Source organism: Clarias gariepinus, chromosome 1 (assembly GCF_024256425.1).
Source record: "Clarias gariepinus isolate MV-2021 ecotype Netherlands chromosome 1, CGAR_prim_01v2, whole genome shotgun sequence".
Classification (NCBI taxonomy): Eukaryota; Metazoa; Chordata; class Actinopteri; order Siluriformes; family Clariidae; genus Clarias; species Clarias gariepinus.
In genome coordinates, this window is record NC_071100.1 from 22,827,501 (window position 1) to 22,845,223 (window position 17,723).

The 17,723-nt window shown below is 38.5% G+C and overlaps 1 protein-coding gene across 1 annotated transcript in view; it reads right to left on the minus strand.

The window, feature by feature from the left end:
* Positions 1-17,723, minus strand: part of LOC128520754 (butyrophilin subfamily 1 member A1-like) — a 57,072-nt gene that overhangs the window by 3,283 nt on the left and 36,066 nt on the right. The window contains exons 6-7 of the mRNA XM_053495138.1: positions 17,507-17,539; positions 16,833-16,859 (exon numbers count right to left, since the gene is read on the minus strand). Coding sequence (XP_053351113.1) covers positions 16,833-16,859; positions 17,507-17,539 — 60 coding nt within the window. The remainder of the gene's footprint in view (positions 1-16,832; positions 16,860-17,506; positions 17,540-17,723) is intronic.

Sequence of the window (17,723 nt, forward strand, 5' to 3'; positions counted from 1 at the left end):
TGCATATACTTCAGAATGTTATGAAGAGTGATCAGATGAATTGCATAGTCCTTCATTGCCATGAAAATTAACTTAATCCCAAAAAAACGTTACACTGCATTTCATTGCTGTCATTAAAGGACCTGCTAAGATCATTTCAGTAATCGTTTTGTTAACTCAGGTGAGAATGTTGACGAGCACAAGGCTGGAGATCATTATGTCAGGCTGATCAGGTTAGAATGGCAGACTTGACATGGTAAAAGGAGGGTGATGCTTGAAATCATTGTTCTTCCATTGTTAACCCTGGTGACCTGCAAAGAAATGCATGCAGCTATCATTGGGTTGCATAAAAATGGCTTCACAGGCAAAGATATTGTGGCTACTAAGATTGCACCTAAATCAACAATTTATAGGATCATCAACAACTTCAAGAAAAGAAGTTCAATTCTTGTTAAGAAGGCTTCAGGGCATCCAAGAAAGTCCAGCAAGCACCAGGATCGTCTCCTAAAGAGGATTCAGCTGCGAGATCGGATCGCCACCAGTGCAGAGCTTGCTCAGGAATGGCAGCAGGCAGGTGTGAGCGCATCTGCACACACAGTGAGGCGAAGACTTTTGGAAGATTGCCTGGTGTCAAGAAGGACAGCAAAGAAGCCACTTTTCTCCAAAAAAACATCAGGGACAAATTGATCTTCTGCAGAAAGTATGGTGAATAGACTGCTGAGGACTGGGGCAAAGTCATATTCTCCGATGGAACCTTTTTCCGATTGTTTGGGGCATCTAGAAAAAGGCTTGTCCAGAGAAGAAAAGGTAAGCTTTACCATCAGTCCTGTGTCATGCCAACAGTAAAGCATCCTGAGACCATTCATGTGTGGGGTTGCTTCTCATCCAAGGGAGTGGGCTCACTCACAATTTTGCCCAAAAACACAGCCATGAATAAAGAATGGTACCAAAACACCCTCCAACAGCAACTTCTTCCAACAATCCAACAACAGTTTGGTGAAGAACAATGCATTTTCCAGCACGATGGAGCACCGTGCCATAAGGCAAAAGTGATAACTAAGTGGCTCGGGGACCAAAACGTTGAAATTTTGGGTCCATGGCCTGAAAACTCCCCAGATCTTAATCCCGTTGAGAACTTGTGGTCAATCCTCAAGAGGCGGGTGAACAAACAAAAACCCACTAATTCTGACAAACTCCAAGAAGTGATTATGAAAGAATGGGTTGCTATCAGTCAGGATTTGGCCCAGAAGTTGATTGAGAGCATGCCCAGTCGAATTGCAGAGGTCCTGAAAAAGAAGGGCCAACACTGACTCTTTGCATAAATGTCATGTAATTGTCGATAAAAGCTTTTGAAATGTATGAAGTGCTTGTAATTATATTTCAGTACATCACAGAAACAACTGAAACAAAGATCTAAAAGCAGTTTAGCAGCAAACTTTGTGAAAACTAATATTTGTGTCATTCTCAAAACTTTTGGCCATGACTGTATATGTATATACTATATATATGTGTATGAGTATGTATGTGTATATATGTATATACTGTATGTACTGTATGTATATATATATATATATATATATATATATATATATATATATATATATATATATGTGTGTGTGTGTGTGTGTGTGTGTGTGTGTGTGTATACTTCTAACTAAATGTTGTTGTTTTTTTAGAATTGTCTTATTCTAGAATTTTAAAATATGGTCTATCAAAATAATGCAATTCGACTGCGTGAAATACAGCAGCGGATTACAGAAGACAACATACATTTTGAGGGAATAAATAGTGTGTGTCTGTCAACAATTGACCGTGTCCTGTAACGCAACAAGATAAGGATGAAACAAGTTTATCGGGTACCATTTGAGCGAAACAGTGAGAGTGAAAGAGCAATGATGTCAGTATGTGCAAGTAAGTAAACTTTTACAGTAAACTCAGTAGTAGAATGTACACTGTATTGTCTGGGAAGCAGCACATGTATGCACCATACTGTGTCATTTACAGAACTAAATGTAGTTTGTTTCCACTGTGTGCAGAGAATCTTTGAGCTTGACTCAATGGTTAGGCCTCATGAATACATCTTCATGGATGAAGCCGGATTCAATCTAGCCAAAAAGAAAAGACAAGGTCATAGGTCAATGTGCCATTATTGAACTGCCTGGCCAGCGTGGTGGAAATGTAACTACAGTATCTGCGCTGCCATCAACAGCTATGGGGTTCTCCACAGTAATGTTACTGTTGAGCCATACAACTCCGAAATTCTACTAACATTCCTGGATGGTCTACGGGATGTTTTGCTTGAGCATCCCATGTATGTTATCATTTAGGACAATGTGAGCTTTCACCGTGGTCCAAGTATACGTGATTAGTTTCATAATAAGCAACATTTTAAACCCTATTGAGGAGTTTTTCTTGGCAAAACCCTTACACACAAGAAAATCTACTTCAAGCAATGAATGGAGCATGTGGTGAGATTGGAGTTAGATCTTTGCCAGGGCTGGATTCGGCATGCTAAAGGATTCTCTCCTCGTTGCCTTGCAGGGGAGAACATGGCATGTGATGTGGATGAAGTCCTGTGGCCTCACCCAGCACAGAGGCATGATGCTGAGGCCGAATAAATTATCTGAATATGCTGTAAAATATACAGTATATATTTTTTTATATAAAACTTTTTGTTTAAATGTGAGTACAAGAATGAACGAATAAATATTATTTTACCGCTATTTCACAGTGTTTTGTATTTATTTATCTAGTGTGTAATCGTTGCTAAGTTGTGTTTGCATTGCACATTGAATGGTTTTGTGTGGTTTTTGACAGTAGTGCTTGATTTTGAGTAAAGTTCAAATAGTTTTGGGTCAAATGTTTGGTTTTGCAACAGAAGTCGAAGGTTTTGTGACTGTAGCTTGAATTTTAGAGTTTGTGTTTTGAGACAAAGATGAGATTTTAGGAAATGTGTTTTAGCAATTCAGAAAAACTGTAATCTAATGGATGCACCATCCAAATACTTTTTTAGCTTGGGGGGAACTGACAAATTATGCTTTGAAAATTGAGACATCTCATTGGATACTTGCCTCCCAATAATATATCACAATGCATAGGATTTCATAAACAACCCGATTCAATATTACATTTTCCCTGATTTTGTTACAATTTTACACCTTAAAAGTTTCATGATTAATTAAATAAAGCTTGTTCCTTATAACATTATATATCATTAGTTTTCCCACTAAAAAAAAGCATTTAAACAATACAAACTAACTTGAAATACAAGAGTTTAATACGACATTTAACTGAGCTGTGCGTATCTGTAATCCAGCATGAATATTATTTCTAAACAAACTTAGCAAATAATTCACTGTGTACCACTTGTGGGATTATGAAGAAATGGTGGTATATTATATTAAATACCTCTAAAGTCTTAAAACTCAATCTGACAATGGGCACATGGGTGCACACAGATGGAGTTTTCAACTAATTGGCGCTCACAGTGTTTTGAGACTGGTGTAAGCATGTGTAATGAGTGGATTCGAGACTAATTCGCTCATAGAGTTTAGAGAAAAAGGCAGATTGAGGCTTTTGCAGTTTTTTTCCAATTACTAACACACTAAAATGACATGCACAGCACAATTATTTAAACTGACACACAGAGAGCAAAACTTCTCAAGTCTCCAAAAGTCTAACAACATTTTCTGCTTTACACACATTTTGCATTTAAATGCACTGAAAAACAGTTATCTGCATAAGACACAAAAATCTAACATAAAGTCACATGTTTGCCATTTCAAAACACTGCCATTCAAAATGACACTACATGAGCTATTTGGCCAATTACATGTGCCACCTGGCCAAACGCCTCAATGGTTAATTGTTAACTCTTCAATGAGGATGTAAGCACAATAAAAATAACACCTTTTTTTTTTTTTTTTACAACAACAATTGAAGACATTGCAGAGAAAGGAAGAGGAAGAGGAAGAGGGAGGTTGATAATAAGAGGAGGAGTGAGAGGTAGGGGTAGAGCAGGTAGAGGACTTCATGGCCAAAGGAGACAAACACTTTCAAATGAAATCAGAGCAACATTAGTAGATCATGTCATCAACCATGGGCTGACAATGCGTGAGGCTGGACAGAGAGTGCAGTCAAACTTGAGCCGTTTTACTGTCGCCTCTGTCATCCGGACCTTTAGACTGGAGAACAGGTATGTAACCAAAATTTCATGTAGTACACATGTAGTATACTCCATGTCTAGTGTATCAGTCGGGTGACACCTGTTTACTTAGTGTATGACATCAGCCATTCATGAACTGTACAAGTTTCCTGTACAATGTACTCTACTGTGGGGGAAAATATTTAGCCTGCATTGTTCAAGCCCTATATATATTTTTATTTTATTTTTTCTAAAGAACTGAGAGACGACACCGTAATGGAGGAAGGGGCCAAATGTTCACCGGGGTACAGGAAGCTGCCATTGTAAACTTAGTTTTGGAAAATAATGAAATCATGGAGCCCCAGTCCAAAACTGGTTTGCAGGCCACCCAACATTTCTCGTGCAATCCCTCCCACTATACTCACCATTTCTGAACCCCATAGAAGAGTTCTTTTCAGCATGGAGGTGGAAGGTATATGACCGGCAGCCCTTTGTGCGCATGCCTCTTGTGCAGGCCATGGAAGACGCATGTGATGAGATTGATGTGGGTGCAATTCAGGGATGGATAAGACACTCAAGGCACTTCTTCCCTCGATGTCTGGCAAGGGAAGATATTGCATGTGATGTTGATGAGGCGTTGTGGCTGTGCGGCTAAATGCTGACTAATTATTTTTCTTGCCTCTTTTTTTTTACTGTAATATATTTTTTCAGAAATTTTCTTTTTTAGTTTACTGTTTTTTGTAAGAATATTTTTGTTCAGTCCCATGTAAATATATCTGCTGTGCATACAGTATGTTGCACTGACTTGTTTACTGTAGTAAAAAAATAAAAAATGTTGCAACAGCATGGATGTGTATCTGCAAATATTTCTGTGCATGTGAACAATCTGATACATATTTTAGTATTATGGAAAAGCATACTAAAGATGGGGGTGCTTTTCATTATGCCCAACAGTGTGTATATGGTTAGGCAAAAATCTGGCAATATGAATGAAGTGTGTGCGATTTCATGCAAAAGTTTGATTTTGATAATGCTATGTGTAGTTTCAGTTGCAGTGCTTCATTTTGCAAGATATACAGTATGAGGTATTTTGCAGTTTGGGTGTGTGGTTTTGTGAATTGTGTTAAGTATTTTGATAAAACCAGAAAAAAAAAACTAGTTTGAAAAATTGTGTGTTAGCAATTGGAACAAACTGTAACGTATGTGTAATGCCACTACCCGGAAGCTTCTCTGCTCTGTCCAGAATCATTAATATCTGAGGCTAATGGGCTGATCCGAGATCACTAGTCATGGCCAATCAAACCTAAAATCAGCCAATTCTAGTCACTGGCCGATAGCCCAGTTCATCTCTTTTATGAATGTAAAAATACTTTTTGCAGTCAATGTGGTGATATGTGAATAGCCACACAAAAGAATCTTGATTCATAACTGAACTGATTTCCCCCCATCTCTAATTTAAACAATACGAAATTACTTCAAATACAAGAGTTTTATATTTAACATAAACTAAACAGAGTACACAACCTGTAGAACGATAAAGAAACAGTGATGTTTTACACCTGAAATCTTGAACGCGTGTTAAGCAACTGCAAGCAAAGTGCAGACATCTTTATTAAGTGACATTCACTGGGGGACAGCAAAGAAAGAATTTCATTGTAAGGGGGAACATGTTTTTTTACTGTGGATATGACAATAAAACTTGAAACTTTGTGAGCGTACACAGCTTCTAACGTGGATACGCACAGAAAACCTCCTTTACGCCATATTAATCTTACATACAAACATTCTTCTACCACGTACATATGGGAAGGTAGAAATTAGCACCTTCACTTAAGCATAGTCACTACAGCTTACGTGAACATGATTACCTTCTTCTTCTTCATACTTAATTTTTACCCTTTATATTACGATGAGCAGAAAGTCATTGTGTTCTCCTTCTGTGCACACAGTCAGTGTCACTATCGAAATAAAAGCCTTAAATTGACAGTTCACATTAATAAACACTAATACACTCACACTGTTACCCAAAAAAGGTTAGTTGCGACACAAATGATATCAGAGGTATTTGCGGGGAGGCTAAGAAATGTTTTAGAGGAAGTCATGAATACAGATCAAACGTATGTATGTATGAAAGATCTATATTCAATAATATCTCTCTGATTCAAGACATTTTTTAAATCTCAAGATTATACAGGCTAAATATAATTATTTTTATAAGTCTGATTTCCCTAGACCAAGAAAAAGCATTTGATATTGTAGAGCACAGATATCTATGGATAACCAACTTTCGTCCTGATTTTATAAAGAAAATAAAAGTTTTACATAATGTCATTGGGATTGTACTGTAATGAAAGTTAATGGTGGCTTAAGTGCACCTATTAAAATACAGTAGAGGTGCTAGACAAGCATGTTCACTGAAAGGTATGCTTTACTGATGAAACTGATGGAAAAGGAACACATCATCTATTAGTGTATGCCGATGACATAATTTAAGTTTTAAACAAAATAATACGTACAAAAAAGGTGACGAAATTTCCTTTGCAAAAATAAACTGAGCAAAAAGTGAAGCAATTAGCGAAAGGTCTAAAAAGTTATCAACACTATCAGTGAAACTTGAATGGACAAGAGGAGGAATTAAATAAAAATTTAAATGATTTTAGTAGTCATTTGGACTGCCTGCCAAGAAATGTTTTATATCTACCTAATGAAGAAAAAGGACAAGGCTTAATGCATCTGCAGAGCATAATTACAGACTTTCGCCTACACTTTTTCTGGACAGTTCAACATGTTTGAAGCTGCCGGTTGCCATCATAACCTTTTTTAAAATGAAACAATACAGAAAGTACAAGGTATGTATATTGATTTCTAAAAGAACCTTTACCCCATGGAGCACATGAGTATGAGAAAGAGAAAGAGTATTAGAGATCACTATGACTGAGAGATCACTATGACTGAGAGATCACTATGACTGAGAGATCACTATGATGGGACATAAGAGAGCTCATGCTCTTTCCAAACATAGAAGAAAACACTAACCATTGTTTTACTACAAAAACCTTGCAAACATAAATTCCTTCACTGTCTTAGTGAAAAACCTTTTTAAAGCTTGCATGAAAGTTTATATATACACAATAAATGTATACAGTATACAGTATATACAGTATATACACAATAAAAATGTGTATACATACAAAAGTTTGTGTGCTATTCTCAAATTAACAGAGGAAGAACATCCACAATTACTGTACAAGCAGAAGGATTGTGTGTGTGTGTGTGAGTGAGAGAGAGATTGTGGGCTACCCGTCACGGCTAGGCAAGGAACAAGCCTCCGAGGTTTTGCGACGACGCCGAGGCCAGGGACCGCAGGACTACCGCTGCAACGTTCTCAGGCCTGAGGACAGCGTACCCCAGCAGCCGTTTAAAGTAGCTCCGGGCTGCACTAAGGGGAAGCCACCTCCCGCAACTGCTTTGTTTCCCCAACTAGTGCATTCAACTATGCAAAATTGAAAAGTGGTATAGTGAGCCTACTGAAGTGATGAAACTGAAGGCGAGACTTAGCAGGTGAAAGTGGATGGTCTCAAAAATGTCCTACAGGGTGCATACACTAGTTATTAATAACCTGGCAGCATTGTCTTTATGGCACAGACAGACATGTACCCACCACCAAACCTGCTAGCAAAAATCTAGGGCCTGCTTGTCGATTTCTGGTGCTCGACAGAACTTATTTTTACTAGACACAAGAATGTTGGACACCAGTTTTTTATTGTGGACTTTTTAAAATTTAGAACTGTTATAAAATCCAGGACCAAGGATGTACCATACACTGGCTGCTAAAGAAGCCCCTGGTCTACAGGGGCCATCTGGACATCTCTGGCATGACAACCCCGACACTGTCCAAAAGTCTGATTTCATCAGGCATTGTGAAACTTCGACACCTTATTAACATAACAGGAACAGACCTCTCATGGGCAGATGACTTGGCAGCATGGTTGGGATTGTGTGCTCCTGGCATGTTATCAGCAAGCTCTTACATCAGTGACGGTCTACATAACATCACAAGAACATGTTCAGCTGAAGGAATATAAAATCGGTGAGCCTGGTCCTACGATGTTCAGCTGGAGCCTTTTCTCCAGCTGAACATCGCCCTAGACCGTAACACTCAGAAGAGAGTGCTATCCCCTCCTTCTGCTTGCATGTGTTCACAGACGCTTGTGATCGACTGTAGAGCCATGATTGAAACTTACTTTAGCTAACAGAATAACCACAACCATGCTCTTTCTATTTATTTATTTATTTAATGTGTATATTTTAGTAAGTTATCTACATACTATTTTACTAACCAATTTTATTGTTTAATGTGCCTAGCAGAAATAAAGGATTGTCAAAGTCAAAGTCTCTCTCTCTGGTTCATGCTGGGAGGTGGTGTGAGAGCAGAGTGTGGAGCGTGGTGTGAGAGCGAATGAGCGTTTTCAAATCTTTTGAAACACTTTTAAGCTTTTTTTCTAAAGCACAAACATAACATAATTAATAGCAAGCACACGCCGTAATTATTTTTAATCCGCTGTTGTGTGGAGCTGTTAATCTCGTGGCGGGGTGCAGGGATGGCGGCTCACCCAAGCGGTGGAGCCCGTCCTCTCTCACTCCGTCACGGGGTGCGTTGTGAGGTGAGCGCCGTGGTTTCAGAGGAGCAGGTGTTGCTGGCGGTGGGAGAGTGTATTGTGTGTGAGAGCATCGTGACGGCATCGCGGATGAACAAGGCCGTGGTGGTGTTCGTTAAGGAGAGGGAACTCGTACATCAGCTGACTGAAAACGGAATAAAGGTAAGTGGAGAACTTTATTACGTTACTTCGCTGAGTGCAAGAAAAATGAAGGTTACCGTGTCGAACATTCCTCCTTTTATCCCCAATGAAGATATAAAGGGGGAATTGTCTCGATTCTGTAAGATAGTAAGCAGTATGAGAATGGTTTCTCTAAACTGTAAAAACCCGAGCTGAAACATGTCGTGTTCTTCAGGCGTACAGTGCTCATGTTTCTGTCAGAGTTCACTCTGGACATCTCATTCAGAGTCACACATGAGGGAAAATCATACATGCTGTACATCAGCACTGGGAGCATGAAGTGCTTCGAATCATCACATCGGGCACAAAAAGTTCAGCTGTCCACATAGAGCACAGGTCAGGGAGAAGGCTGGGCCTAGTGGGGTCAGGGCAGTGGTGCAGGATGGACCGGGTGTGGCAGGATGGTCTGCTCAAGTGTGGAGCAGACAGGTGGTGTAGTGGTGCAGGATGGACTGAAACTGCACAGTAGACTCTGACCGAAACAGAGAGGAACCACACCCAAAGTCTGCTGAGGCGCTCAAGGAACTCATTAAGCAGAGTGAAAAAAACAAATACAAGAAAATACACATGGGCTAAGGTTAATAATATGAAGATCACTGCAGCAAGACTGGACAGGCTTTATATCACCAAATCCCACAGAAACAATCTTCACAAAACAGCCATTTTCCCTACTGGTTTTTTTAATCACCATCTGATTAGCATAGAGATAAAAATACCAAACACAAAAAGGCAGAGCTCATAATGGCGTTTTAATATACAACTTTTACAGGATGAGATCTTTTATGAAAATTTTTAAGTTTTATGGAATGAATGTAAAGATAGAAAAGGGGATTTTAGCAGTTTGGTCTCTTGGTGGGAGGTGGAAAAAAATCAAATAAAGAATTTCTGCAAAAACTATACTGAACACACATCAGATGCTTTTAAAACCACTATAAAAGAACTTGAGGCAAAAATCAAGATAGAAAAGGGGATTTTAGCAATTTGGACTCTTGGTGGGAGGTGGGAATAAATCAAATAAAAAAAACACTATAAAAGAACTTGAGGCAGAAATCACACAAACAGAAAGCAAAGTGGGCAGCAAGAACGACATCAGAATGAGATGTATCCTGGAAGGAAAAAGAAAAGTTCTAAGCTCCTTTCTCCACTAACAAGCCAAAACAGTCCTAATCAGACATCGTATCTCCTGCATCAAAGACATGGATGCTCCCAGTGCTTTCTTCCTTAACCTGTCCAGAAACATTAAACCCAAAAATCAGATGGTGTATCTGACATGAGCAGATGGAATAACAACAACTGACCCAAGTGAGATGAGGAGAGCAGCCACTGACTTCTACACTCAGCTCTACAGTGCAGAGCCCTGTGATCCATCCTGCAGGGAGGAACTACTCAGAGAGCTTCCAAAATTGTCCCTGGAGCAAAGCACTCTGCTGGACGCAGAACTTGAGCTGCAGGAATTATCTGACGCTGTTCAGCAGCTCGCAACAGGACGCTCACCAGGAATAGACGGACTGCCAAGTAAATTTTATAAACACTTCTGGAATGTAATAGGAGCTGATTTCCATGAAGTTTTTAAATATGTTTTTAACAGCGGGAAGCTACTGGTGAGCTGCACAAGGGCGGTCTTATCACTGATCCCAAAAAAAGGAGACTTGAGGCAACTAAAAAACTGGAGCCCAGTGTCACTACTTTGCAGTGACTACAAAATACTTTCAAAGTGCCTCGCAAACAGGTTGAAACAATGCATGCACTCAGTAGGGAACCACAGTCAGACCTACTGCATATCTCACCGCACCATAACGGACAATCTTTTTTTTATAAGAGACCTAATGGACCTATGTAAAACAAAACGGTATGAACTTGAACTCTTATAGACCAAGAAAAAGCTTTCGATAGAGCTGACCACAAATACCTTTTCCAGGCACTTTTGTTCCTACAATCAAATTCAAATTTTATTTGTCACAGTACGAAATGTAGTGAAATGCTTACACCACCGCCAGTGACCTTAAAAAGAGAAGTAAAGCTTATAATAAGTAATAAATATGAATCTTTTGGTGTAGGAAACAACTTTTTATGGTGGATTAAATTTTGGTGGATATTTTATACTCTGAAGCTGCTTTTACACTTAAGATTGGAGGTGATCTCAGCTGCCCTTTCCAAATGAAACGGGAAATAAGACAGGGGAGCCCACTGTCTGGACAACTCTATAGTCTCGCTATTGAACCATTGCTGCACAAATTAAGAGCTGAGCCACAGGGCTCTCCTGTCAGAGAGTCACAGGAAAGACTTGTGCTGTCAGCATATGCCGACGACATAACCATTTTTTTTTCAAAAATCAAGATGATCTTCAGGCTCTGACAAGAAACCTGAGCATCTATGCAGGAGCTTCCTCAGCACTTGTGAACTGGGAAAAATGTGAGAGTTTTTTAATTGGGAAATGGCAGGAAACAGGACTCCCAATCTTGCCAGGTGGTCTCAAATGGGGGTAGTCGGCCTCAAATACCTTGGGGTGTTCTTAGGGACACAAAATCTACAGAATAAAAACTGGGAGGGTATAGTGGAAAAAGTGTGTGCTAAGTTGTCCCAATGGACCTGGGTCCGGCCAGCTGTCCTACAGGGGGAGAGTACTGGTCATCAATAATCTGATTGCCTCCATGCTCTGGCACCGCCTCACTGTCCTTGAGCCCCCGGAGACATTAATCAGGAAACTACAAAGAAAGTTGGTGAACTTTTTTGGACTGGTCAACACTGGACCCGAGCCTCGGTGCTATATCTCCCTGTACAAGAAGGGGGGCAGGGCTTGATCGACCTGGCTCTCAGAATAAAATCCTTCAGACTGCAGGCTGTACAAAGGCGCCTCTATGGTGAAGGACTGGCAAGGACAGGCATAGCCAAAGCCCTACTCCAACTGGTGGAAGGCCTGAACTATGACACACACCTGTTTGCGCTTAACCTTAATGAAATGAACTCATCAGCCACAACACAGTTCTATCAATCCATACTTAAAGCCTGGACATCAATGATAAGGATGAGCAGAGCTGACGCACAATCATTCCAAAGCACAGATGAGGAACCACTTTTCCACAACCCGCTCATAAACACCAGGAGGCTATCATCAACTTTAATTCGACACCATTTTCAAAAAGCTGGAATTTCCAAAATCAAAGATCTGAGAAACGAAACGGAGTGGACGACTGCGGATGAACTATGCACAAGAACTGGATTAAAGTCAAGCCGCCTAATAGAGAGACTTCTGGGCGAAGTGATGTCAGCACTCACCTCCTGAGGCAAAGCCCTAGAGAGAATCAGCAGCCTCCTATAACACTATTCATATGCCCAGTGGCTGAAAACCTTCAGCAAAAGGAAGGAGCCCTCCTCTCTTTCAAAACATCTGTTTTAACAACTTTTGAGGGCGCCTAGAAAAAAGCGCTGCATGGAACATGTGTCAAGGTCATGCACAGAAGCTTCTTGGCTGGAGTAAGGACTCACGGTGGTCAGAGTGGCTGACACCATGCTCATCCCCATGAGGACGCTTGAGGTCCCTGTACAAACCGCCCATAGAAAAGCGTACAGCCGATCTACAGTGGCACGGTACACGGGGCTGTGGCCACGAACAGACACATGGCCCACATGGACCCCACTAGGGGCATAGAGTGTCTCTTCTCTGGGAGGGAGGAAACAGTGTTCTTAAAATGCAAAAGAATGGGAAGGCTGTTCTCTCTGCTTAAAACCTGGACAAGTGAGTTAGGAGTGACATGGACTGACAACCTCTACATACACAGACCAAACTATAAACTAAAAGACAAATCTGTCACTCTATTAAACTACATTATAGGCCAGGCAAAACTCTCAAACTGGCTCACAAGAAAAAAATAAATGCAGAGGGGTGGGGGTACACACGATGCTAAAAGAATGCTAATAGCATTGGTTAGGGCAAGATTAAAAGTTGAGTTTGCCTTCCTAAAGATGACCCACAGACTACCAGAGTTTGTCCAGATGTGGGCACAAGAAGACGTCTTATGCTCCATAGACAGGTTTTTTTTTTTTTACTTTTAACTTTTAAAATAAGCGTGAGATCCTTTTTATCTTGTGTTTTACCTGTATTTTATCTATGTGCTTCAGTGCTTCTGATTTTTATATACCATGTGTATTACTGTACCTATTTGTACCCTTTAAACATTGCTTTAATACACCAGCTCAGCACTATACTGTACATACTCGACCATTTTTAGACCCAACCCTTTTATTGATCTGTTTTACTTGAATTTTACCTCAAAGTCCCATTGCTAAGCTTTTTTCCCCCCACAATTTGCTAAATAAATGTTTTTGTACCCTTTTTTTAAATTTTATTTATTCATTTATTTTTCTCTTTTCTTTTCATATTTTTTACTAAACCTCTTGCCTTATTTTTTTATATTATATGAGCTATTTTTGTCATTCGAAAAATTTCTTTTTCGTAAAATAAAGGAACGGTAAAAGTCGTGTACACCACTCCACTATAAAGAGATACTTGTACAAATATGGTCTTCATGGAAGAGTCATTCGAAAAAAACCTCTTCTACGTCCACACAACAAAATTCAGTGTGTGAAGTTCGCAAAAGAACATATAGACAAGCCCGACGCATTTGGGAACAAGTTCTGTGGACCTACATCATGACCTTTTTGGCCAGAATGAGCAAAGGTATGTTTGAAGAAAAAAGGGCACAGAGTTTAATGAAAAGCACCTCTGTCCAACTGTTAAGCATGGGGGTGGATCAATTATGCTTTGGGGTTGTATTGCAGCCAGTGGCAAAGGAAACATTTTACGAGTAGAAGGAAAAATGGATTCAATAAAATATTAGCAAATTTTGGACACCAACTTGATGCCATCTGTGTAAAAGCTGAAGTTAAAGAGAGGATGGCTTCTACAAATGGATAATGATCCGAAACACACCTCAAAATCAATGATGGATTACATGAAGAGGCATAAACGGAAAGTTTTGCCATGGCCTTCACAATCTCCTGACCTTAACATAATTGAAAATCTATGGATAGACCTTAAAATCGCAGTGCGTAACAGGCAGCCCAGAAATCTCAAACAACTGGAAGACTTTTGTAAGGAAGAATAGGCGAAGATACCTCAAACAAGAATTGAAAGACTTATGGCTGACTACAAAAAGTGTTTACAAGCTATAATACTTTACAAAGGGGGCAGTACAAGGTATTAACTCTGCAGGGTGCCCAAACTTTTGCAAACACCATTATTTGGTTTTCTGTTATTTTGAAAGTGTAAATGATGAAAATAAAATCCAACTTTTTTTGACATATAATAATGTCTTAATTGCATTTTGATGGCTTTTGGGGATGTTTTCATCTTTCCTTGGCTTCTTTATTCACATTAATACACATTTTTACTTGGGGTGCCCAAACTTTTGATCTCCACTGTAAATAAGTGTAGACAAATATACAAATATAACGAATTCATAAAATAATTATAAAGTATCTGATATTTTTATTTTTATGTGTTAAAAATGGAGACTATCTAGTATAGTTAGTTTTTAAAAGTTCCAGATAGTTGAAAATGTCCAGGTGGTAAAGCCTAGATTTGAGTTTGAGTTTCCATACATATTGTATACATTGAGCTAATGCATCACATCGTTAGCACCGTTAGCATTACAGTTTTGGTGACTGGACAACATACAGTTGTGCTGTGTTGGACGTGATACAAATGCCAGAGCCGTTTTTTTCATCCCAGTTCGTCAAAATACCTATCTACATCACACCAACATGTAAGAAATATGTTTGGTGTTACTAAAATCAGATAGATATAGAGCACTATTATAGACCTATATTATAGACCTTCATATTAAAATTACACCCTTTTCCTGTAAAATATCAATATTACAAATATTCCTTTCTTAACATTCTACTGCGTTGCCACGGGTTACTGACGTCATCCTCGCGCGTTTGCGTCATGGTTGTGGCTAAAAGGGATATATAGCTCCGACCGGAAACTAACAATGAAATAAATTGTTATACGTATTGTATAATTTTTCACGTCTAAAACTAATCCTTTCTGTAATACAAAAAGTTTAATTGTTGTATAGTGAGAGAAAAAAAACGTTAGATTGATGTGCGCATGCCCAATAGAGCTAGAGCTGTATTCCTTCTAGCCTTAACTGTATCAAACCCATAATCCAAATCAAATTACAATTATTTAAAAGAATATAGTAACACCAGCTGTTCATTAAAAAAAATATTATGTAATTTTAATATTTTTGGAATACTATTAACTTTGTATTGGTTAAACAAGACCAAAAAAAAGTTACAGAATTAGTCATTCAGAATGTTTTGAACTGACAGTTGTTTTTCTGTAGTTTTACTAAAACTGCATAAAAACTAAAAACATTCTTGTTCATACTGTTTTGTTTACCGTTTTTTATACTATTTTATATTGCTATTTAAAATGTCAATTTATCAACTAAAATAAGTATACTGGCACTATTCTTATTGCACTGTTCCATTTTTCACCATATCAGCCTTCTGTGTGGTAAACTGTCCCTTTTTGCCGAACAGTAACTCAATTATCTTACCTCTGTTGTTCTCCAAGTTCTCCAGTGTTATTTAAGTTTTTTTTTAGGTTTATTTAAGTTTTTTCAGTGTTATTTGTAAGGTTTGAGAGAAATGTAATTTCAATTCTCTATATGTATGCACTGTACATGTAGCAGAATTGACAACGTTGACTTTGACATTGCCTGATAAGGACAAATATAGTTTATAAAACACCACAATAAGGAGGAGGATGGGTACAGTTTAGTTACCTTTGAAGTGGCACTTATTCAGTAAACAGACACAATTTTAGCCAAAAAAACATTTTATTTAGAGGCAGAGCTGCTCTGTTTAAGAGTGTATTCCACCCAACCTGTACACTCAATCTGCTTATTCATTCATTTATTTACACTGTAGTAGCAGTCCATGAAACAGAATCCTTCAAACTCTCGGTCAGAATAAAATGACGAAGTCTAAAACATTTCACGAGGCCTAAAAACATCTGTAGCGCAAAACGGTCACCGATACAAACTGCTAACCCTTACCTCGAGGGAAAACCTGTCCCGGTTCAGGTGAATCAGACGAATCAGTACCCACTATTTTGAGTCTCTCATCTGACTCTGCAGGAAGTTTTCTAAACAACACAGTCACCCACTTGTTCCTACAGTTACTAGCTAAGAGCTACTTAGAACAACTGAATGGTGTAATTTTCACTTTGTATTTGTTTTGTTAGCAACAGTATAACTTGGGACTCAACTGATCTGAGTAAATGAAGAGGAGGATTTGTGAATCGTAATTTATATAAAGGATCAGGCTATTTAACCCAGATGAATCCGGATTCGCTCATCTCTACCAGGAAGAACAAAATAACACTAGACACAGACTATGACGCCATGACAATTTTAGCCAGACAAATCAAATGAAGAATCCTGGAAGATTTTAATTTCTATAAGAGCATTGGAGATTTGGTAACGTTCATGGTAGTGTGGTGTTGGGATGAGGCTTTATGCACTGTCAAACACTGAAGTTGTTTTTACAATCAATATTAATTAAGAGAACAACCACAACTATGCTCTTTTTATTTGATTTATTCACATATTTATTTATTTATTTATTTCTCTATCTATTTAATGTGTAAGTTTTTTTAAGACAATTTTACTGACCTATTTACTAAAGCACATGAATTTTTTTGTTCAATGTGCCAAGCACAAATATAGGCTTAGTAGAAGTCAAAGATCTCTCTCTCTCTCTCTCTCTCTCTCACACACACACACACACACACACACACTCTCTCTCTCTCTCTCTATCAATTACACTCACAAAGGATAAGATCTTTTTTTTTTTACCTGAAGACAACTTCTTCTTTAATAACTCTGAAACACAAAGCAGTATTTTATATAAATTTGTCTCAATCCAATTAGATCCGACATAACCCCCATTTAAAATAATCTCACTGTGTTTCTTTGTGCCTGGAATTAAGACAGACACAGTTTTGGTTTATCCAGATGTTCTTACTCAGTGGAACTTTTAACATCCAAGTTTAAAACATAACACCAACATGTCAAAAAAACAAATATTGTTAAATTATGTAATTTTTTTTAAAAACAGAATCACTGATATGGAAAAGGATCACTCCCTGCTAAAAATTACTTGTAAACTCAATCAGGTGAAGCCTTGTCACCTTCTCAATGACACACAAAGCTTTGAACATCTAGATTTTGCAATATTTGCCCAGAACTACAACCCATTCTACTGCCAGTGTGTGTCTCTGGAGATTGCATGGCTATGTGTTTAATTGTATAACAGCTGTTAGTGGTGATTGTGGCTGAAACACCTAATTATATCCTAGAATTTACAGTATGAGGTGTGTCCACATACTTTTGGCCGTGTGGTGTAGATAAAAGCTAATGTGCAAGGTAAAGATGGTACTTCATATCAGAAAACTATGTATATTTACTGTAATTCCTTGTGCCTTCCTATTAAATATTCAATATTATTTTCACAACAAGATTATTCTCACCTGCATAATCCTCCACCTTCTGAAGCTCTGAGGCTGAAACAGATTAAATTGTTTTGAGTATTTTGTGTAAATTCTATAAAAATACATGTATGAAAAAAATAAGTGGTATAATATAGTGATAAGGGAAATGGACAGCACAAAAACGTAATCGTCCATCATGTTATGTTGTTGGTCTTTCGGCTGCTCCCATCAAGGGGTCGCCACAACGGACCACCTG